The 24,237-nt window shown below is 51.4% G+C and overlaps 1 protein-coding gene across 3 annotated transcripts in view; it reads right to left on the bottom strand.

Annotated features, from left to right (window-relative positions):
* Window positions 1–24,237, bottom strand: part of PHACTR4 (phosphatase and actin regulator 4) — an 858,314-nt gene that overhangs the window by 501,781 nt on the left and 332,296 nt on the right. For all 3 annotated transcript variants that reach the window (XM_069622940.1, XM_069622942.1, XM_069622941.1), the window contains one exon: window positions 23,419–23,593. In XM_069622940.1, coding sequence (XP_069479041.1) covers window positions 23,419–23,515 — 97 coding nt within the window. In that variant the 5' untranslated portion in view covers window positions 23,516–23,593. The remainder of the gene's footprint in view (window positions 1–23,418; window positions 23,594–24,237) is intronic.

Raw genomic sequence — 24,237 nt, 5'->3', positions numbered from 1 at the left:
TCCCGGTGCCAGCGGACTCGCAGTGCTTGGCCTTGTGTTGGACCCCCGTCGCCGGGGCGTCCTCAAAGGTCTTAGAAGACCGCTCAGATTTCTTCCTCTTCTTCTCGCCTGACGGGCTCTTCCCTTCCAGCCAGTTGGCGAGACGTTGATGGCGGTCCTTCATGGTCCGCTCCGACATATTGCCGCAAAACGCACAGTCCTTCTCCACGTGCGTCTTGTCCTCATGTAAGCAGTAGAGACAAAAGGAGTGCTCGTCCTCCTTAAAGACGTTCTGCAGCTGGCATCCAGGGCAGACCCTGAACAGCTTTCCGGGCATCGAGCTTCCCTTCTCCTGGGCCATGTCCGGGCCTGAGAAGCTTCTGGAGTCCTCCAAAGCGTAGCTCGACAAAATCTTCACCCTTGACGGGCGCAGACGAATCCGACAAGGGTCCCCGTTGATCGGATGGAGAGTCGGTGGAGCTTGAGGCTCTTTTGACCGAAAAAACGAAGTTTTTGAGCAAAAAACGTGAAAAAATAGCACTAACGCTCGAGAGCAATAGCACGAGGATCCCAACACATGAACGTGCGGTAAAAATCTGAAGATGGCTGCCAGAGGCGGTGGTTAGGTAGAGGGCAGTCATTGGCTGTGGTCAGTATGACGCAGAGACCAGTGATTGGTTACTACTACGAAAGACAGATCAGAAACGAAACTGATACTGTTTTTTTCTTTACCGAGGATTCCCAGCCTGACGACGGGGAATATTCATGAGCATGTGAATCCATGCCAGACCCCATGCTGGAGAAGTCTGCGATCTTCCTAGCAAAATGTGACAGGATCCAAAAAGGCTGAATCTAACACTAAAGAATTATTTAACATACTCAGAGCTAGAATCACCCACGGCCCCACCTACCTCATGTTCTAAGGATACCACCTGGTATCATAACATTCAAAAAGTGCTCTGTGATGAGACTGAGCTACTACAAAAGAAAATTGAGACTAAAATGACTAGCCTAGTCAACAACCTTCCCCAACCGACAATGCAAACTCCACTACCAGATCAAACTGACCTGTTCAAATTCTCCTCCCTTAGCATCAAGGAAGTTGAGAAGATAATCTTAAGCCTAAAACCTTCCAGATGCATGGGTGATATTTGCATAGCATCAATCATAAAAGAAACAGCAAAGGAGCTTGCCCCTTTCATTACCTCGTTAATAAATGCCTCATTTACTACGAATGCTGTACCAACTAACCTTAAGGACGGCTGGGTCATGTTCCTCCTCAAGAAACTGTCCCTCGACCCAAATACCCGACCAACTACAGACAGCAGTGCCCTTCACGCTTAAGATGATCGACAGAGCAGCCTACGTGCAGATCCAGCATCACTTGGAAAGTAAAAGCTTACTGGGGTTACGTCAATCAGGTTTCCGTCCCAGGCATGGCACTGCAACAGCTCTGATAGATCTAGTAACCCCAAATAGAAACCATAAAAGATGAAGGCAACCTTGCCCTCCTTGTCTTACTAGATTTATCAGCTGCCTTTGACCTTGTGGACCACAAACCTCTAGCCATCTCTCCTCAGCAGCCCACTTCTCCAATGATGCCACCACCTGGATCCAGTCATTCCTTAACAGAACCACTAGAGTATTTGCCCGAAGGCATCTGCCTTACCCGCTGATGTCACCCATGGGGTCCCACAAAGCTGTCGAGTCTCCCCTACGCTTCATAACATTTTTTACAAAGCCTCTATTGGACAACTTAAACCATATGGGCATCTCATACACGAACTACAGCAAATCCATATACCCATCACAGGCAGCTACATAACAGACTCCCGACGACTTAACGACATCTACCTCGTCATCGAAGTTTGGATGGCGCAACACAGACTTTGCCTAAATGACAAGACAGTTACACCTTGTAGGAACTCAAGCCAGATTTAGACTCGACAATCAGTTTAACACCTTCAACATTGACGGCAACATTAAGGTCTCGGGGGGCAGAGGGGGTGTCAAAACCTTAGGCATGTACATCGACTCAACCCTCTTTAGAAAGACAAATCAATGCTACTGGGTCCACCACTGCATAGACCTGCAAGCTCATCAATGCCTGCCGACCGTTTGACCTCTGACAACTGTATTACCTTAGCCAGGGCACTTGTACTAACCAAACTAGACTACTGCAACGCCTTATACTTGGGCACCAAAAAAAACACTCTAAGAAAACTGCAAATATATCAAAATAATGCACTCAGAGCAGCAACCAACTTCCAGAGAACACCCCACACCTCAGAGCTGAGACACAGTGCTTGATGGCTCTCAATCAACCAAAGAATTAAACCAAAGACCCTCTCACTTATATATAAATGTTTGCATAATCAAGCACCCATGTACCTGTGCAACAAATTCAAACATTACACAACGGACTAGAGCATCGCACTCCAACTGCCTCCTCATACTTAGGTTTAAGCTCCAAAAGGCAGGAGCTTCCCAGTACTAGCAGCCAAAACATGGAATGGCTTACCCCCCCCCATCCCCCATTAGGAGACTGGAATCTTCCTACCACAAATTCTGAAAGTCTGTCAGCCTGGCTCATCGCGAATGAAGTAAACTTCCCCTACTGTTTTAGTTTCTCCCTGTTGTATATATACCTATTCTGTTTCATCCTGTAAATACTTAACTATGAAACCATGATTCTATCATGCAAAACTTTCAAAATGTGCATTGATATTTTCTACGTAATATTAAGAGATGTGCCCAGATGCCGGAGGGCTACGAGCGCTATATAAATAAAATACAGATTTGACGCACAGTGGTTAGTACATGTCTCCAGAAAGGAAGTCAATTACCTGTAACTATTGTTCTCCAGCAAGGGTCTGACATGGATTAACATGCTCATGAATATTCCCAGTCAAACTAGGAATCCTCTGTAAAAGAAAAAAAAACTTTCACTTTCACTTACAAACTGTCTCTCCTTTAAACCAATCACTGCCTTCTGGGTCATACTGCCCCCATCCAATGACAACCCTCTCCCTAAGCCCCTCATCTGGCAGCCATCATCATATTTGTTAAGCACGCAAAGTGGCAGTATGACCAAGAGCTGCTGCACAGGGGTCAGAGGGAGGATTCGCATGGCAAGGCTCAACAGAAGCAATTACTCTTACCTCTGGAACAGACTCCCCTCATGCGAACAGGTTGCGTAGCACTGCTTGGCCGACTCTGGACTCCTGTATGGAATCCCTGTCGATGCAGTAGAACTTCGTGAAGGTGTGTGTGTGGACCTCCACATAGCAGACCTGCAGATGTCCAGCAGGGGCACACCAGACAGGAACGCCGTCATCACAGCGATCGCTCTGGTGGAGTGGCCTTTCGGATGGCCGGGCAGCAGTCGGTTCGCCAACCGATGACAATGCATGATGCAGCCCGAGAGCCACCTTGAGATGGAAGCCTTGTACAAGGTCTTCTCATGGTTCACAGGGCCAAAGTTCACAAACAGGTGTGAAGTCTTCAGAAAAATCTTTGCGCGTGTCACACAGACCTTCAAGGTACGAGCAACATCCAGCGAGTGCAAGGCCCTTCCAGCTGGTGACAAAGGTCTCATTGAGGTGGTATTCCAACAGAACCTTTGGATGAAAGAGGGGTGCGTCTGCAGCACCATCCTCTATTTGTGGAAAGTCAGGTACGGTTGCTTGCAGGATAGGGCCTGTACCTCACCCACCCTCCTGGTAGAGGTGATGGCCACAAGGAAAGCAGTTTTAAACAAGAGGATCTTGAGAGGTACCCGATGCACAGGTTCGAAGCCCCTCTCCCCCAATTGAGCTTCGTCCGAACCACGTTGAGTTGCCATGCCGGGGCAGGAGCCTTCATCAGTGGGTAAGACCGAAAAAGTCTTTAGGAACTCCTTTATGAGTCGATGAAACCACAGTGACAATTTTCCTGGAGACCTGGCGTAGCGAGAGACAGCTGCCATATGCACCTTGATGGAAGCGTATGCTAGGCTGGCCTCGGCCAAGGACAGCAAGTATGGAAGAACTTACGGGGCCATGACCCTCAGCGAGGTACTCTTCTGCAAACAGCACCACATAGCGCAATGCTTCCACTTGTGACTGTAGCACTTCAAAGTCGATGACGCCCTGGCCTTGGCAAAGGACCTCTCTGCAGTCCACAGGCAACTCTTATCCAAGCTCTAGGGATGCAGGAGTCAAGCCCCGAGGTTCAACAAGCCTGGGTTGTGATGCAGGATTGAACCTCCTTCCTGGTGAGAAGATCTGGAACTACCGGCAGCTTGTCCAGGGTTGATGCTGACAGACAGTAGTTCCGGATACCAAATCTGCCTCGGCCACGCCAGGGTGATGAGTTTCATCTTACACAGACACAGTCCAAGTGTGTTGATGACTCGTAGCAGGAGAGGTAATGGGGGACGCGTACAGGAACAGTCCTTGCCACGGAAAGGAGAATACATCCCCCCAGGCTCTTCGGCTGGCGAAACCTGCTGGCAAACATCTTGCACTTGGAGTTAGTCTCAGTGAACAGGCGGTCCACCTGATCCTGACGAAGCTCCCACTCGTGGCAGGAGCGCAGTTCCCTGCTGAGGGAGTCTGCAATGGTGTTGACTCCCACCAGGTGAAAAGGAACGAGGAACATCTCCTGTCCTCGGGCCCAATGGCCAAGTCCTATGCCTCCTTGGAGAGCACCGGGGATCGAGTGCGCCCTTGTTTCCGGATGTAAAACATGGTGTTGGTGTTGTCCGTGAAGATCCTTACCACTTTGCCTTTCTGGGATGGGAGGAACAACTTGAGGGCCCAGAACACAGTCTATAGTGCCAGGATGTCGATATGAAGATCCTTCTCTGGAAATCACAGGCCTCTGGCATGCAGATGTCCGGTGTGCACTCCCATCCCTCTAGTGAGACATCCCTGGTGGCAGTCTCCTGGTATGGTGGGTTCTGGAATCCTGTGCCTTGGGTGATGTTGGGACGGACGCCCCACCATCCTATCGCCCGCCGGAACTAGTCGTTGAGCAACAGCTTGTCTGTAGTGTCCGGACACCTGTATCCAGCGGGCATCCAGGAATTCCTGGAGGGGGTCACATCTGCAACCTGCAGAGCCCAACGAGATAGAGCCCAACGAGATAGATGCAGGACGACATCATGCCCAGCAATGGCTTGATGTCTTGCACTATGGCCGTCCTAGACGATGACAGCCGCTGCACCCGCCCCAGAATGGCCAATATCCTCTCCTCCGAGGGAAAACACTGTTGAGCCTGGTGCCTAGGAACAGCCCGTTCTGCAATGGCGTTAAGCAGGACTTTGGATAGCGGACGGAGAATCACAGATTCGTTAGTAGCCGGACGGTTGTCTGCGTCTCCATGGGCCAGCTCCTGCGAGTGGGCGCAAATCACCCAGTCGTCCAGGTACGGGTATACGTGTATGCCCTGTAGGCATAGAAGGGCTGCCATCAGTGCCAGGCCCTTCGTGAACACTCTGGGGCAGACTCCAAGCCGAAATGTAGGGGCTTGAACTGGTAGTGCTGTCCATGCACTACAAAGCATAGAAACTGTGAATGGGGACGTGGAAGTAGGCCTCCTCCAGGTCCAGCAAGGTAAAGAAGTCTCCTTTTTCCAGTTGGCCGAGCACATGTTGCAACCTGATCATCCTGAATTTTGGGACTTGAGGTATTTGTTCGGACGTCGTAGGTGCAGAATGGACCTCCAGCACCCAGTCTTCTTTCCGACCAAGAAACAACTGTAATAGACCCCGGACCTATAGCCCCTTTTTGCAGCATGGCCCGTACGCCCTCCAGGAGCTGAGGAATGACCTGCTCCTGACGGGCCACTGGAGGGATCTGCGGACACCTGTGCTGAAACTCAAGCATATGTCCCTGGGCGAGAGCGTCAAACACCCATCTGTCGGTGGTGATCTTTTCCCACTCCCTGACGAACTTGGACAGCCGGCATCCCACCAAGTGCATGGGTGGAGGCCCGACGTCCTGGTCAGTTAAGGCTTGCTTCGGCACCGGCGTCCTGCCTTGAGGGCGACGCTGTCCTCCGCCACTGTAGACTTTAGAAGGGCCTCTGTATGCTTTGTATCGTGGACCCGGAAGGCAGACAGTCCGAAGAGGAGAAACCTTTGGAAGACCTGCTCGACTTTCCTCTGGAGGATCGAAAGGAAGATTGGTGCTGCTGGAGGGTGCCCAGGGAATGGTCCGTCTCTGTATCCGCCTTGATGGCCTGTAGGGACTCAACTAATTTTCCCAAATAGGTTATTTCCGAATGGCATGTCCTGTACCTTCTCTTGGACCTCCTGGCGGAAATTCGTGCCCTTCACCCAGCCTTGGCGAAGGCAGACACCGTTCCCCATTTGTCGGAACCCTTGTGTTGGCAAAGTCCAAAGCCACTATGATGGCGTGATCCGATGCTACCTCCCCTTCCTGGAAGAGAGCAATTGCCTCCATCTTACAGTCGGGGAAAAACTCCAAAATCATGCCCAACTTGTACCACAGCTCCCCGTCGTACCTGGTTAGGATCGTCAGTGCGTTGGCCACCTTGATGGTGGACGCTGCAGTGTAAATCGCCTTCCTTCACTTTGCGTCCATCTTCTTCACCTCGCTGTACAGAGGGACAGATGAGGACGGGTTAGCCGACAGTTTCCTTGCGGCCGCCGATACCACCATAGCCGTTGATGGTTGGATCTCAAGCTGGAATAGCTCAGAGGCTCTGGCGATCATGGAATGGAACCACCCCACCTCATCTGGTGGGGATGCCAGAGGCTGCAAAGACCCGCTGCAACAATATCCTTGTTGCTGTCCATTGTGGCTGTGTCAGTCGCCGTACCAGTGTCTGGATCTGCTGGGGACAGGGGGCCGGACACGGATGTGGAGGCTGAATTGGGCGCATCGGATGATGCTTTCTCCTCTTCGCCAGGGGCTGACCAGGGGGCTGGGGGACCATTGGAACCAGGCCCTGTGGCATCCTCTTCTGGGTTTCCACACCAGGGTGTGGAGGGTTGACAAGATGTCCAGAGACACATCCCTCGACTAAGTTGGCGTGGTCGGAACACTAGGCCCCGCGCTGCCATCCTCTTTCGCGTCCTCCATCTCGTCCGCATAGACCGTGTGTGGGGACTAAAGGTTCTAGTCATCCATGTATGTGACCTCCATGGCTTGGGCTGCGTCTGGGTCTCCTTGCCCCCACCCTTTCCACCCTGAGGGGCTGGAACCGGGTTCTGAGACGGTGTTCCCTTTTCCAACATGCCGGCAGATGTTGCCAAAGCCACTGTGGTTGTTTCGTGCCTCAGGGGCAGGGATAAGTTCTGCGCTGCATGGGCTACCTTCACAGGGTCAGCCCCCTTAGCCGTCATGAGAGCAGCAGCCACCATCTCCAAAGTCTTCTCATGTGCCAATTGGGCATTCTTGGGCATTTTGTCGTCCTTGTCCATCTGTGGCTTCTCCCGCAGTTGAGCCGGGTTGGATGATTTCCTTGTCGTGGAGGAGCTTGATTGCTGGCTGGCAATAGAGGCGCAGGGTGAGAACCCAAGGTAGATCTCCCACTCCACCTCCTTATGGTCCAGATGCAGGCAGTAGAGGCATTGTAGGTGCTGGTCTTCCACAAACACATTGCATACCACGCACCTGGTGCAGGGCTTGAAGAGGGACCCTCCCCCCACTCCTCCTCCTCCTCCTGCTCCTCCTCCATCATGGTCGGAGGGCGCGAAGTAGGCCCGATGGCCTTCTGGAAACTTCGACAATCTTCACCCTTTATGGGCGCGGAAATTCACAAACAGATCCATGCTGTCGGCAGATGGAGAAAATAGCACAAAGGTTCTTTTGGAACAAAAATAGAACCTTTTTCTGTCAAAGAAACGCAGCAGTAGCTCGCAGAGCAAACTCGAGGACTTCCAACACTGAAGCGTGCAGTAAAAATCCGAAGATGTCTGCCAGAAGAGGGGCTTAGGGAGAGGTCCGTCATTGGATGGGGGCAGTATGATCCAGAGGACAGTGATTGGTTTAAAGGAGAAAGACAGTTTTTAATTGAAAGTGAAGAACAAGTTACTTACCCCTGGTAACATGCTTTCGATTGGATGTTCCCTCCCATGTATTCCTCATCTTTGAGATTCCCAATATCCAGCTTTGCCACATTGGAAAGAAAAAATTCTGCGGAGGGCGCTGTGCGTCAAGGGCTGTCTAGTCGATGTCCCTCGGCAGATTGTCTCGATGTCGACATCACTGCAGGTATATGTAGCTCGCGCATCGCATGTTGGCCTCGGTTCCATTTTTACAAGTGTAGCATTACCTTGTGTTCGACGGTTAGTCCCCCTCAGAGCGTATACTGCAACTGCAAGGGAAATTCTACTGCCTGGTAGATTGGGAGGGGCGATAAATACGTGGGAGACCATCCAGTTAAAAGACTGTTACCAGGGGTAAGCAACTTGTTCTTCGAATGGATTGTGTCCTCCCACGCATTCATTATCTTTGATACACTCCCAAAGTAGTTTACGCAATTTGGAAGTGGGAATAGAAATTAGTATGGCATGAGTATTTTATGGTTGTGTATGCACTGAACACAACACTGCTTTTCCAAAAGCGGAATCTTGGCCCGAGGAAGAGTCTAAACTAATATTTAGTAAAGGTGTGCACAGACGGCCATGTGGCAGCTGCACATATATCCTTTATCAAGACAGACGTAGTTGCAATGCCCCTGGTCGAATGAGCTCTTAGGTGTTCTGGAGGATCTTTATCTGCCAACTTGTAGCATTCCGATATTGTTAGAATAATCCATCTGGATATTTTTTGCTTGGTAATGGCCAGTCCTAATTTGTGACCTGAATAGCCCACAAATACCTGGTCATCCTGTCTTAATCTTGCCAATCTGGAGATGTAAAAACTCAGGGCACATCTAGGGACAAGCCTGTGAAGTCTTTCCTCTTCCTTCACAGGATGTGGAGGAGGATAAAAAGATGGTAACGTTATCTTCTGAGTAAGATAAAACGCAGACAATTTTGGGGAGAAAAGTAGGCTTCACTTTTAGTACCACTCAATCTTTAAAAAAGACAGTATGAGGTGGCTTGCAGAATAAAGCCTGTAGCTCACTCACCCTTCGGACTGACGTAATTGCCACCAAAAAGAAGTTTAAGAATTAGAAGACTTAAGGGACAAGAGTAACGGAACGAAAGTAGCTCATTCCAAAAAGTTTAACACCAAGTTGAGATCCCACAGTGTGACTTGAGACGGGATTGGAGGGCAAACATTAGTCAGTCCCTTTAAGGATGTACTATTAGAGGAATCTTAAGGTACGAGACTTCCTCTGAAGTGCGCTTAAAAATAGAAAGCACGGCCTGATATCCCTTGATGGTACCAAACTGGAGCCCCAGATGTACGAGAAAGGATAACACCATCAGTGTATTACATGAAAAAGGGTCAACATTCATATCTCTACTCCAGCTGCAAAACTTATTCCAGTGGCAGCAATATATAGATTTGGTTGCTGGTCTTCTGGCCGAAAGCAAAATCTCCATTACGTTGTTCGGTAGGTCCTAATCCTTGTATCTCAGCCTCTTAGAAACCATGCGTGAAGGCCGAGCGTCACGATATCCAGATGGAGATCTCGACCCTCCTCTCGCGAGAGAAGGTCCTCTTTGTGGAAGACTTATCGGAGGGCAGATGGACATGTCCAGAAGGTCCGGTACAACGTCCTCCTGGCCCAGTCTGAGGCTGTTGGGATCATGGATTTTCTGAACTTTCACAACCTCCTGATTACGTGAGGAATGACGGTGACTGGAGGAAACTCATTTAGGAGTGGAAATTCCCAGTCCACCACAAACACATCTCCTAGAGCTCGTCTTGGGGAAAACTCCAGTTGGCACCAGTCGCGAACAGATCCACTTGACGGGTTCCCCAAAGGGTGAAGATCTCTTGAAGGACTTGCTCAGCTAGAGATCTGACATCCTTTCTGAGAATGGGTCCTGAGAGCCCACTGGAGAGATCTCATTCTCAGGCGAGCCTCCGGCACCAGAACAATGCAGGATGCCATGAGGCCGAGCAACCTCAGAAAATCGAAGGCCAGTAGATGCAGGGCATTCTGGAATTTGGTCACCATCTGCAGAATGTCTCAATCCCTCACCTCTGGTGGTGAGTCTTTTCCCAGGGATGCAGCCAGGACTGCTCCAATGAATTGGAGTCTTTGTGATGGTATCATGTGGGACTTCCCGAAGGTGAGGGAGAAGCCCAGCCTGTGAAGGGAGAGACAGGTGGAGCTGAGGTGTTCTGGGGAACTGGCCCTGATCAGACAATCATTCATGTAGGGGTAGACGTGAATCCCCCTCTCCCGAGACTCACTGCCACAACCGCCATCAGCTTGGTGAAAACCCTTGGGGCGGAGGTCAGCCCAAATGGCAGAACTCAAAATTGATAATGAGAACTGCCAACAGAGAACCTCTGGTGCCGTCTTTGCTTGTAATGGATCAGCACACTAAAGTAAGCATCCTGGAGGTCCAATGATACCATCCAATCCTGAAGCTGGAGGGCCTGAAGAATCTGAGAGAGTCCTCTCCATTACAGGTACTGGTTCTTTAGCACCTTTCTCTAGCAGGGTTAAAATCTCCTGCATAAGGAGCGAATCTGGAACCTTCAAAGCGTTGTTTCCCGGTGGATGACTGAGGTTTTTGCAGAAGAGGGAGGCAGTAACCTTGGGCAACTGTTTCAAATGCCCATGCATCTGACGTAATAGCCCACCATTCTGTCAGATGCTGCTACAACAGGCCTCCTATATTGCAGTCTTGTGAAGGAAGACCTCAGAGGTTTTGGAGCGGCTGACGCAGTGGCTGAAGGTAAGGCAGACGCTGCTGTTGCGGTCTTAGTACATTTTCCCTGCCCACCACGGGGGAATCATCTTTGTCCTCTTTGAGCTGGGTGTCCTCTGCCTCTTCCAAATGTGGAATAGTGGCAAGGAACAAGTTACTTACCTGTAACTGTTGTTCTCCAGCATGGGTCTGGCATGGATTCACATGCTCATGAATATTCCCCGTCGTCAGGCTGGGAATCCTCGGTAAAGAAAAAACCAGTATCAGTTTCTTTCTGATCTGTCTTTCGTAGTAACAACCAATCACTGGTCTCTGCGTCATACTGACCACAGCCAATGACTGCCCTCTACCTAAGCACTGCCTCTGGCAGCCATCTTCAGATTTGTAAGCACGTGAAGTGGCAGTATGACCAAGTGAAGAGCCGCAGAGGGGTAGGCGGGAGGGTTCGCATGTGAACCCATGCCAGACCCATGCAGGAGAACAACAGTTACAGGTAAGTAACTTGTTCCTTCTCCAGCATGGGGTCTGGCATGGATTCACATGCTCATGAATAAAGAATACATAGCAGTACACACACGCACAACCACGGGAGGTGGCAAAGGCTCAACATTAAGCATTGCATCAAACTCAACATTAAGCATCTTACCTCCTCACCAGGCTCACCTCAGGCGAACAGGTTGTGCAGCACTGCTTGGCCGACCCTGGACTCCTCCCTGGAATCCCGATCGACGCAGTAGAACTTCGTGAAGGTGTGCGTCGACCTCCACGTAGCAGCCCTGCATATGTTCAGCAGGGGCACACCAGAAAGGAACGCCGTGGTAGCTGCGATCGCTCTGGTGGAATGGGCTCTCGGACGGCCGGGCAGCGGTCGGTTCGCCAACCGATGACAGTACATGATACAGCCGGAGAGCCACCTGGAAATGGAAGCCTTCGAGAGAGCCTTCCCCTGATTGACAGGTCCAAAGTTCACAAAGAGTTGTGACGTCTTCCGAAAACACTTCGTGCGGTCCACGTAGAACTTCAGCGCTCTAGCCACATCCAGCGAGTGCAAAGTCCTCTCAGCCAGCGACGAAGGCGACGGGAAGAATACAGGCAACACCAAGGGTTCGTTGAGATGGAAGTCCGACGGTACCTTGGGCATGAAGGAGGGGTGCGTCCTGAGCACTACCCTCGTGTCGTGAAAAGTCAAGTACGGGGCCTTGCAGGAAAGGGCCTGGATCTCTCCCACCCGTCGTGCGGAGGTGATGGCCACAAGAAACGCTGTTTTCCACGACAGAAACTTCAACGGGGCCGAGTGCAGAGGCTCGAACGGAGGTCCCATGAGCTTGGTCAGCACCACGTTGAGCTCCCACGCCGGGGCCGGAGCCTTCACCGGCGGGAACGATCTGAACAGTCCCTTCATGAACTCTTTCACCAGACGATGAGACCACAAGGACGTCCGTCCCGTGGTTCTGGTGTATCGGGAGATCGCAGCAAGATGAATCTTGATGGACGCGTGTGCCAGTCCAGCTTTAGCCAGCGTCAGCAGGTACGGCAGAACTTGGGGAGCCGTAATCCGTAGAGGGTTAATCTTCTGTGCGTGGCACCAGACAGAGAACCTCTTCCATTTGTGTCCGTAGCATTTAAGAGTCGAGGACGCCCTGGCCTTTGCAAGAACCTCTCTGCAGTCGGCCGGTATGTCGTATCCTCCAAACTCTAGCGCTGCAGGAGCCAGGCCTGCAAGTTCAGCGATTTCGGGTCGTGGTGGAGGATGGCGCCTCCTTCCCTGGAGAGCAGATCCGCGTCCACCGGCAGCTTGATTGGCGGGGACGCTGACAAGTCCAGAAGGTCCGGGAACCATATCTGCCTCGGCCACGCAGGTGCGACGAGGATCATCCTGCACCGTGACCTCTTGAGCTGGTTGACGAGCCGGATTAGCAGTGGCAAAGGAGGGAACGCGTAGAGGAACAGGCCCTCCCAGGGGAACGAGAAAGCATCGCCCATGCTCCTCACCTGGGGAAACCTGCTGGCGAACCTCCGGCACTTGGAGTTCGTCGCCGTCGCGAACAGGTCGATCTGGGGTGTGCCCCACCGTCGGAAGAGGCGATCCACTAGATCCTGCCGTAGTTCCCACTCGTGGCACGAGCGCAGCTCCCTGCTGAGTGAGTCGGCGATGGTGTTTTTTATCCCTGCCAGATGAAACGGCACCAGAAACATCCCTTGGGCGACTGCCCAATGCCACAGGTCCTGCGCCTCCTTGGACAGTGCTGGGGACCTGGTTCCACCCTGTTTTCTGATGTAAAACATGGTGGTGGTGTTGTTGGTGAAGATCCTCACCACCTTGCCCTTGAGGGACGGAAGGAAGGACCTGAGGGCCCAAAACACTGCACGGAGCTCCAGGACGTTGATATGTAAGGGTTTCTCCGTCGGGAGCCAAAGGCCCCTTGCGTGCAGCTTTTTGGTGTGCGCTCCCCACCCTTCCAGGGAGGCATCCGTGGTCACTGTCTCCTGGTGGGCTGGGGTCTGGAAGTCCATGCCCGCCGTCAGATGCGCGCGGGTGCCCCACCACCGGATCGCTCGTCGGAAACTCTCGTCGAGTGTGATCCTTTCCTCGAAGTTGCCCGTCGTTTGGATCCAGCGCGCGTCCAGGAACTCCTGCAACGGGCGCATCCGGAGCCTGCACATGGGAATGAGGTAGATGCAGGAATACATCATTCCGAGGAGGGACTTGATGGACCTCACCTTGGCCGCGTCGGCCACCAACATGCGCTGCACCTTGCCCAGGATGGTCCTGGTCCTCTCCTCCGACGGGGAGGCCCGAAGGGACACTGTGTTGAGCCTCGCTCCCAGAAACAGAGTGTCTTGCGCGGGTACCAGGTGGGATTTGGCGTAGTTCACGGAGAATCCCAGGTCCGTGAGAAGTTGGACGGTCCTTGCCGTGTGGACCACGGCGAGCTCCCTTGTCTTGGCTCGGATGAGCCAGTCGTCCAGGTAGGGGTAGACATGGATCCCTTCGCGGCGCAGCTGAGCCGCCACCGGTGCGAGGCACTTGGTGAACACCCTGGGTGCCGACCGTAGACCGAAGGGGAGGGCTTTGAACTGGTAATGCCGCCCTTGGACCACAAACCTGAGGAATTTTCGGTGCCCCTTCAAGATGGGAATATGGAAGTAGGCATCCTCCAAATCCAACGAAGACAGGAAGTCTCCTTCCTCCAGCGGACCCAGGACGTGCTGGAGGGTGACCATCCGGAACTTTTGCGCCTTGATGAACTTGTTCAGACGTCGCAGGTCCAGGATGGGGCGCCATCCCCCCGTCTTCTTCTTCACGAGGAAGTATCTCGAGTAGACTCCGGAGCCCCGAAGCCTCTTTGGGACGAGTTCGATGGCGCCCTTCTTGAGCATCGCCTTCACCTCCAGGAGAAGTTGAGGGACGTGAAGCTCTTTCCTGGCCACGGGGGGGACGCGCGGACACTTTCTTTGAAACTCGAGCGCGTGGCCCCGGGCCAAGGCGTCCAGCACCCAACGGTCGGTGGAGATGGACTCCCACACGCTGACGAAGCTCGCCAGCCGGCCTCCCACCGGGGTGCTTCGGTGGGGACCCACCCCCCGGCCGGTTCAATCCTGCTTCGACGAGGCTTTAGCGCCTTGTCCTTGGCGACGACGGCGGGGTCCGTCAGGCTTGCCTCGTCCTCTGTAGGCCTCCTGAGATGACGAGCGGGCCGCTTGACGGTAGGAGGAGAAACCGCCGCCGGAAACTTTGGAGGCGCCCTTGCCTCCGCTGCTCCGAAAGGGCATCCGTCGTCGTTGCAGAACTCCAAGGGCCCGGGCCGTCTCGGTGTCCGCTTTAATGGCCTGAAGGGAATCGTCCACCGTTTTCCCCAAACAGGTTGTTCCCATCGAAGGGCATGTCCAGGAGTCTGGTCTGAACGTCTTGACGGAAGTCCGTAGCCTTGAGCCATCCACGCCGCCTAAGGCAAACGCCGTTGCCCAACTGGTGGAACCCAGTGTCGGCGATGTCCGTCGCAACGGTAATGGCGTGGTCCGAAGCCACCTCACCTTCCTGCAGGATCTCCAGGGCCTCTGCCCTCTTGTCGTCCGGCAAGAAGTCCAGCAGGGGAGCCAGTTTGTACCAGAGCTCCCTGTCGTATCGGGCCACGATAGCCAAGGCGTTGGCAGCTTTAATCGTCGTCGCTGCAGACGAGATGACTCTGCGTCCCATAGCGTCCAATTTCTTTCCATCGCCGTCCGGTGGGGAAGTCGATGTGGAGGCCGCACCCCCCCCCCCGCTTTTTTCCTGGCCGCCGCGGAGACGACGGAGTCCGGGGTAGGCTGCGCCCGGAGGCACAGGGGGGCCGTGTCCGGGACCCGGTACTTTTTCTCGTACCGGTCTCTTCTAGCTGGCGTCGTGGACGGGTTCTTGAGGAGGGTGAGGCCCTCATCCCAAATGTCGTCCAATAGAGGCACCGCGAGGACCGTCTTCCTCTTGGCCTCGCGCCGCTGATAAAGGAAACCTTCCTTCTTCTTCTCCTCAGGGCAGAGTTGGAAAAGCTCGGATGCCCTGGCGATCATTGAGTGGAGGCGGAGAAGCCCTGGTGGGAGGCGACGACGGTACATCCTCGTCGTATACCTCGTCGTCCGTACCCGTCGCTGGAAGGGGCGCGACGGCTGAAAAGGAGGTGGAGGGTGGATCCTTCTTTTCTTGGTAGGGGGAACACCAGAAGGTCCCGGTTCTGGGTCCCCCGACGGGAGAGGTTCCGTCGGCAACGGTAGTCTCGTCCTTATCTCAGAGCATAAGGACTGTATAGCCAACAAAATGGCCGCCGAGTTGTCTCGCGGCGCTGGCAGAGGGGAATCCGACGGGCGATCAGGGGCCCCGTCGGTACCCTCGACGATGTGGTCGTCACCTGCGTCGGGATCCATCCCGACGGGCCGGTCTTCTTCCACGCCGAGGCCGTGGCTTAAGACCTCGACCAGCTCCTCCTCCGAGGTTGAGGCCGAATCTACGACGACGCCCTGCCCCCCCTTTTTCTTCCCCACGGGGGATTTCACGGGGGTCCTATCGATGGGCACAAAAGAGGACTCCCTCCGAGGTAGCAGGGAGACTCTGAGCCCCGAGGTCGCCACCACTGGTGTAGCCTCCACAGGCTGAGCCAGGGCCGCCACGACAGTTTCGATAGAGGGCTTGGCTGGATGGATTAAGGCCTTCACCACCTTAGGTGCGCTCACCGCCTTATCCTTGAGGGGGGGACACTGCCTCGCTCCCCCTCCGCCTTCGAGCTCGACCGGGGCCTCCCCAGGAGCTTCGCCGGGTGCTCAGCCTTCCTCTTACCCGACCCAGAGCGTTGGCTCGTGGTTGATGGTGCCGGGGAGGGTGCGCCCTGCCTGGCGCCCGTAGAGCCCGACCGTTCGGCACTCCCGGTGCCAGCGGACTCGCGGTGCTTGGCCTTATGTTGGACCCCCGTCGCCGGGGCGTCCTCAAAGGTCTTAGAAGACCGCTCGGATTTCTTCCTCTTCTTCTCGCCGGACGGGCTCTTCCCTTCTAGCCAGTTGGCGAGACGTTGATGGCGGTCCTTCATGGTCCGCTCCGACATGTTGCCGCAAAACGCACAGTTCTTCTCCACGTGCGTCTTGTCCTCATGTAGGCAGTAAAGACAAAAAGAGTGTTCGTCCTCCTTGAAGACGTTCTGCAGCTGGCATCCAGGGCAGACCCTGAACAGCTTTCCGGGCGTCGAGCTTCCCTTCTCCTGGGCCATGGCCGGGCCTGAGAAACTTCTGGAGTCCTCCAAAAGCGTAGCTCGACGAAATCTTCACCCTTGAGGGGCGCAGACGAATCCGAAACGGGTCCCCGTTGATCGGATGGAGAGTCGGTGGAGCTTGAGGCTCTTTTGACCGAAAAAACGAAGTTTTTGAGAAAAAACGTGAAAAAATAGCACTAACGCTCGAGAGCAATAGCACGAGGATCCCAACACATGAACGTGCGGTAAAAATCTGAAGATGGCTGCCAGATTCGGTGCTTAGGTAGAGGGCAGTCATTGGCTGTGGTCAGTATGACGCAGAGACCAGTGATTGGTTGTTACTACGAAAGACAGATCAGAAACGAAACTGATACTGTTTTTTTCTTTACCGAGGATTCCCAGCCTGACGACGGGGAATATTCATGAGCATGTGAATCCATGCCAGACCCCATGCTGGAGAAAAGGACCTACCCCTCTAAGGTGTACCCATGGGGTGTGTTTTGTCTTATTGCAGCTCCAAGGGATTTGGCCACCGCCTTGGAAGTTTGCAGCTTCTCCAAACTCTCAGCTTTGCTTCCAAATAAATGAGTGCCGTCAAAGGGCATGTTGAGAAGCCTGGATTGTACATCTGGGGCAAATCCTGACTTTCTCAACCAGGCAAACCAGAGTTTCACTGTACTAGCTGCCAAAACTCCACTGATACTGTCAAGTCGAGACCAGTCTGAAGGGATTCGCACATTGCGTCTTTCCCATCCTTGACAATGTTAAGGAATACGTCTCGCTCCTCTTCGGGCATATGATCAGCCACCATAGAAATACACTGCCAAAGGGGGTGTGTGAACCTCGCTAGCATGCATGTAGCATTGGCCAACTTCAAGGCCATATTCCCGGCCAAAAAAACCTTTTTAGCCATGGCATCATAAGGTTTGTTTTCTCCATCCTGAGGTATTGTAGGATCTGCATTTTGCCTACTTGTGGAGGTGGCTGCCTGAACTACCGGGCTTTCTGGTGTTGGGCGCTTGGAGAGGTAAAAAGGGTCAGTGCTAGAAACTCTGTACTTACCAGTCAGCTTTTTATTTATAGCTGGAATAACCTCTGGTGTCTACCAATTATTAGACCACGCCTTTGTAATGCTTGATGAAAAGGGACAATTGGGTCCTCCTGGGTCTCAGCGTGGTCACCAGGTTCTGCTCTTCCAAATTCAACCTCTGGAGAGGGGTCTATCCCACTTGCCCCATGGATGCATTCTTGCAAGTATTTCATGCACAAGCCTTCAGATATCAATGCCTCAGGCACTGATGGTGTTCCATACTGTAACCGAAAGGGTCGCCCCTTCATCCTCTGTGTCTTCATATATAGAAGAGAGGTATTTGAAGAAATCCAAAAAAGTTAAAACCGTCAACAGCTTCGACAGTTGCGTCAATGGCTTCGACACATGTGGCATGAGGTTGACACTCGAGGCGTTGATGGCTTCTCCACAATTATCGCCACCGATGACACACTTTTTGGTCCTGTCACACTCAAGCCCTTCGGTGTCGATGGTTTAGTCTTTGAGGAGACTTTTGACTTTAGGGATGGGATCGCTCAAGAGGGCACTGGGCCGCCAGTTCGAGGACGCAAAGCTCTTGTGCTTCCGAGGCCTTTCGTCCGGAGCATCACCTTTAGGTGTTGTCAAGGGGGTAAGGCCACGTTCTCAAAAACCCTTAACATTCGGAGCCTAAACTGTTCCCACGGGGCAGGTGAACTTGATTTGGTAGGGCAAACAATCCGTTCCGGTGAACTAGAAGACGAGGAAGATGGCGATCTATGGCACCTTTTATTTCGGTGTCTCAAAGTCAGCGAATAGAGTGAACCACTTTCTGAACGGAAATGTTTGGGACTTTTTTCGATGAGAAGAAACTGTCCGACTCGTCTGAGGTCTTTTGTTTTGATAGAGTCGAGTGGGATTTTTGGGCCTTATCTGCTCTCTCAGGTCTTTGGCCGTCATAGATGAGCAGTCCTCGCACTCCGTAGACAGATCAGGTGACCCTAGGTAGATCCTGTGCGGGTCCGTCAGACATCTTTGCACTGCAGTCACTGCATTTTTTTTAAGCTGGATCGGCAGTGGGCCATGCCGAAGACGAAGCCATATTGTATCGGAACTCGAGATAAAGAGATTTCCAAGAATATCTGAAGATATTCCCATCAGGAATGAGGCGCACCGCATCCGAAGCTGTAAGCGCAGAAAAACTGAACAGACGCCAACCGGCAACTGCGCGTGCTACATATACCTGCGGTGACGTCGACTTCGAGACCGACAAGGGACATCGACTCAACAGCCATCGACGCACAGCGCACCCTGCTGAAAAAGAATCTCTGAAGCAGCAAAGCTAGATATTGGAAATATCAAAGATAAGGAATACGTGGGAGGACACAATCCATTCAAAACTTTACTTGTACCGAGGATTCCCAGCCTGATGACTGGGAATATTCATGAGAAGGCGAATCAATGGCAGACCCCATGCTGGAGAACCCAAGTTACCATTATATGGCCATAACACATTGTTAGGCAGAATCCTGTTCAGTGCCCTTAGGGACCACTACACACAATTAAGACTACAAGTGTTACTACAAGTTCACCTTTGGTACAAGCCCGTACTACACTGTTAAAGTGGTAGCAGTAGCGGCGCAGCCAGACTTATCTCAAGAGCAAATGAGCAGTAGGAGAGATTACACAAAGGTCTACAATTACTGCGACTCAAGCAAACTCTGACTCAAGGTTTTTGGTTAAAAAGTAAAAGTACATTTATTTTAAACCATCTGTTCACAAAAACACTTCACTTCTATTAAATTAAATTCACACTTCAAATACACTACACACAACCAATTTTCCTTGTGCAGAACAACTCAAGGTAAGTACTTTAGTGTCCGACAGACCGGTGTTGGGAAACAAAAGACATTACCGGGAATACATATGCGATCACTTTTTGACAGTAATGACAGTTCGGTCTTACTAAAGATACGCGTACCCGCGGGAAGACATGTTACCGGAGTTAAAACACACTTAGCACCCGAGTTAACACAAGAGAGTTGGGGACAAAAATCATAGGCAATACTTTTGTCAAAGCAGACAGAATCAGAGAACACTTTCTGACAAGATTATAAAAGTCAAAAGGCCTGCGCCAGTGTCAAGTTAAACCGGATTCCTGTTGTTGAGGATCACAGACAGTTCACGATTCAAGGTTGCCAGGAGCACTTGGATATTGTCAACAGAGGAAGGAAGAGAAGGGCAAGCCTTGGTTGAGGAGAAAAGGGTTCACCCTAGCTCCTCGAAGCTGGACACAGTACCTTATTCTTTGAAGAAGCTGGTGCCACGGCAGTTGTTCCTGGTAGCTTCCTGCAGCTTCAGTCGTGGGGACAAGAAGGATGATGTCTGGAGTGATCTGCACTACCCAGGGATGAGGCCAGCGGCAGCAACGGTGAATAAAAGATGCGCTCCTTTAAATCCGGAGAGGCTCTACAGATAGCTATCCGGGCTATCCGAACCACTACAGCAGTGTGAAGCGATTTCGACCACGAAGAGGATCCTCTGGCTGTGGAAGGTGAGCTGGTTGATCCCACCAGGCTCAAGGGAAGACGACTCCGGACTGGACCTTCTCTTGTCGTTGAAGGGTAGATAGCTCAGGACAGCAGCAGGGTTCCACCGGGACTTGGTAGTTGCAGCAGCCGTCTTCTTCTCCGCTTCTCTTCAGTTCCTTGCAGTCCCAGTGGCGACTGACTTCCAGCTCAAGAGTCCTGCCTTTTATGCAAAAATCCCCCATTCACACAGCCTGGATGTCAATCACAGAGCAGGGGGGGGGGTTGTCCGGCCCGGACAACCACCCCAGCCAATCACGACAAAGTGCGACTTGGCTTTCCAAGGATACCCTGTGCAGGGGGTGACTACACCCCTCCCTCACATACAGCCCACCTCGACATACAGGCGCCAAGAGGAGGGCTTCTTGGAAGAAGCCTGCCAAAAGACGGTGAACAAAGAAGGCAAACCTGGTTTGCCGTGCAAAGTAAAACACAAGAAGGACTTTAACAAAAAGAGATGGCGAATAAACCCGTCCAGAGCCAAAAGAAAGTTTATTTGGTCAAGCGGGTTTATGTTCAAGGCGAATCTGATAGCCTGGAACAGTACCACGTTTATATAATACCGCGGTAAAAAAGTTAGGGTAGATACCACTGCCACCAGCCAAGTCTGAATGTTAAAAGAGCAAAACGAAGCTCAGAGGCACAGCCAAAAAAAGGTGGTAGGAATTAACCCTTTTCAATACTCCATGTAAGATGGGGTGTACTGGGTCTGTAGTTTAAAAGTGACTAAAGTTAAATGGCAACTTTACATGTTTCTGGGGAACAGTAGTCAGCCCCAGAAAAATGGAGTCAGTGGGAAATCTAAAAAAACAAGCCTGTGTCACTGCACCAAAGGTGCTGTGTAACACACACCAAAGGTGGGGTTAATGGAGTCCAGAGCCCAAGATCACACAAACAGTAGAAATACACATGGCAAAACACATTTAAGAGTGGGGAAAAAGGCTCTCACACTTACCAAGTGTAAAAATAAACTCCAGAAATCCAGCAAAGCTGCTGGGGGACTAACTAGGTGAGGGAAATTAGCCATAGATTGAGAATTCTCCATAACACACATTCACTACATTTGATAGTGCATGTTGACGGTTATGGTTTTTAATTTGGCATGAAAAATAGATCATAACCCCCCCCCCCCCCCACAAGCAGGTTAATGTTAATGAACAAAGCCAATTAAACACTGCAATACACTTTTCACACGTGGGAGTAAAAAAATAAATAAAGGTTGTTTAAACTTAGCTAGTTGGTTGGGCTTTAGGGAAGTGTTTGTTTTGCTTTTTATAGCTTGACAAAAAAAAAGGAAAAAGGGACTTAAATCAGAACTTATGGTGTTACTTTTTCAAATGATTCTACTTAACTGTTGGAAAGAAAAGTCTTAAAAATAAATGAACAATTTACCACAGGATATTTCACAGATATCGGGTGATCCCCATGAATTATGGAAAAAACACAGCACTGGCATTCTGGCTTCCGCGGAGGGGGAACGTTAAACAAGGAGGTCCCAAGAAAAACAAATCCCATTCAAACCTTCATTGGCCTTCATTGGCCCCACAATGTGAAATGTCGGATTAATTAACAGTTAGCATGTGGGCATTTTTGGTGAAAAAAATTAAACTTTTTTATAACTAAAATGTCTGCATATACAAATAGTGACATATTGATAGATAATATTGTAAAAAGTTAGCCAATTTAAACACAAATCAGAATCCAGGGTTGCAATTGGAGGAGGATGGGCCGGATTGCAAGCTCTATGCACAAAAGCAGTCTCTTGGGAAAGACAGAAAATGCAACACAAATCTACAACGTAACCCTTTAAAAAACAAAAAAATAAAATAAGAATAAATTGCAGGAGGCGAGCTCAACAACGAACAGTGCACATTTTTTAATCTCCTGACAAACTTAAAAATGGATAAGAAAACAGAATTTATGAAGCTGATAACTTTGGGCCCTGTGTGTTACCTCTCCGATACTGTACCTTCTTTTCGTTTATTTGAGGTAAATCTAATGCAAATGGACTGGCTTACAGACTTGCCTAAGAGACTGGCCTAACAGCTGAAAACCCATGGCCAAGTGGTGGAGCACAGCAGAGCTGAGCTGTGGAATGCAGTGATGCCTCAGACTGCCAGGCATGAAGAGCCCCTCCTGAGAAGTACACCGTGATGAAGCTGCTGAGTCAAATCCCAAGGCTGCCAGAGCATGCCTCGCACAAAACAGCCTGCACTTGCGAAATGTACCTTCTCCTCCTGTTCGGCAAAATTACCCGTTTGTTATTATACGTGCATTATACATGCTGGCTTACAGGTGGAGAATAGATTTAGCTACTCCATTGTACAAAAGGCCTGGGAGGGGCAGAGCAGAATGCAGCCCTCCTATGGACTGGTGTGTGTTTGCATTAGAGCCAATTTATCTCTACTTCTGGTCTCCTGTGTATGGTTTTTGTCCAAGTGCCGAGTGTCTACTGTGCCTGAGGTGGCGTGGGGGAGCTGGATAAGCACTGGTATCGTGGGGAGCAAAAGGAGCCTGTAACACTGTGGACCCAACTATGCAAAACTTTCCAAAATAAATGTACTGTCTACCTTGAATAGTTTCTAATGTTAAACCACGTGTTGGTCAAAGGGGAAAAGCAGTTTAGAAGGGGGAGAGGGCAAACTTAAATGGCACTCCCACAAAAGGCCAGGCTAAGCAGGTCCTGCAGAGAGACTGCCAACAAGATGGCCAGAGGCATTCCCCAGGGAACAGGGGCTGCAAAGCATAGTCACATGCAACACCCTCTGGGCCATGCATACTGAACTTCAAATGACTGCGTTTTACGTGTGGTCAAAAGGCATCCTACCCCCATGACCCCCCCCCCATGCACAATGCCTGCTTGGTACTGCTGCAGGTCAGTGCCAAAGAGCCCTGAAGCTAGGGTCACTATGTCCAAAGCATGGACAAAGGCCACGCCCTGCAGGTATGCCCTGTGGCTATTACATGCCCAAAGACATCCCCATAACAGTTGATGGGTATAGCCATAGGCCATGCTAGTGGTGCACCCAGCACAGTGTGATGTATGAAAAGACAGTGCAACTTGTGAATTCTAATTTAACCGTGGACACAAAATAATATAAAAAAATGTTTTAAAAATGTAGATTTCTAGCCTGCAATCTTCTCCGGGTAGGTGTTTTGGGGCATTACGGGATGCCAAGTGTGGTCGGGGGGGGGGGGGTGTGGAGTGGGGAAGGGGTAGTGGGGGTATGAAGGACGGATTGCAGGTTTTCATAGGTGACAATATATCATGCTTTACATCAGGTGAAGCCAAATAACCCAAAGCACCATAGCATTTACCTTGAAATGACCAGTCCCGGCAGTGCCGAAGACCTGCAGATGCATCATCTCCACTGGAGGCACGTTCACCAACCGCGGCTCCCTGTAAGTGATCCATGAAATACAAACTCAGAGCCGCAGAGACTCGCCCGCCTTCCCGTCCATGACACAGTGGAGACTATCTGCTGAAGAGTCCCTGCAAAGAAGGAAGAGCCATCAGCTGAACATTCAAAACACAATGACCGCTTGAGGGCCATCAGTTGGCCAAGCCGCCCACCTGATGCCTTCCTGCCTGCCGCTCTTTTTCACCACTTAGCAAGCCCCGCCCACCTGGTGCCTTCCTGCTTCCCGCTCTGTTTCCCTACTTAAGGAGCCCTCCAGCTTCTTTTCCTGTGCAGATGGGGAGCAGGTGCAAGTGGATCTAGGTCACGTGTCCTAAGCCCCGGCCACCTGGTACCTTCCTGCCTGTTGCTCTTTTTCACCACTTAGCAAGCCCCGCCCACCTGGTGCCTTCCTTCACCATCACTGTCTTGTGGCCAATGCTGGATTTGACTTTTATGGACTTCATTCATTCACGGTGGGTCACTCTTTCTCAACTCTCATGCTGGACTTCCTTTGCATCTTTTACTCATTGTGGCCCTGAATCATGCTGTTCCCATCTTCATCTTGTATCCTGGCTTGCAACTTTGTGTTACTACTGACTTCTGCAATTGTATTCGCTCTCCACTCTTTTTGACTGCTTACTCTCTTTTCTCTCCTCCTTTCCCTTCTCCCTTTTCCCCCATCTCCTCCCCTTACTTTCTTCTATGCACTTACTCTATCAGAATTGTCCCTGGACCT

The sequence above is a fragment of the Ambystoma mexicanum genome, chromosome 11 (assembly GCF_040938575.1).
Source record: "Ambystoma mexicanum isolate Mex_15411 chromosome 11, UKY_AmexF1_1, whole genome shotgun sequence".
NCBI classification, from domain to species: Eukaryota; Metazoa; Chordata; class Amphibia; order Caudata; family Ambystomatidae; genus Ambystoma; species Ambystoma mexicanum.
This window is presented reverse-complemented; position numbering and strand designations above follow the sequence as displayed.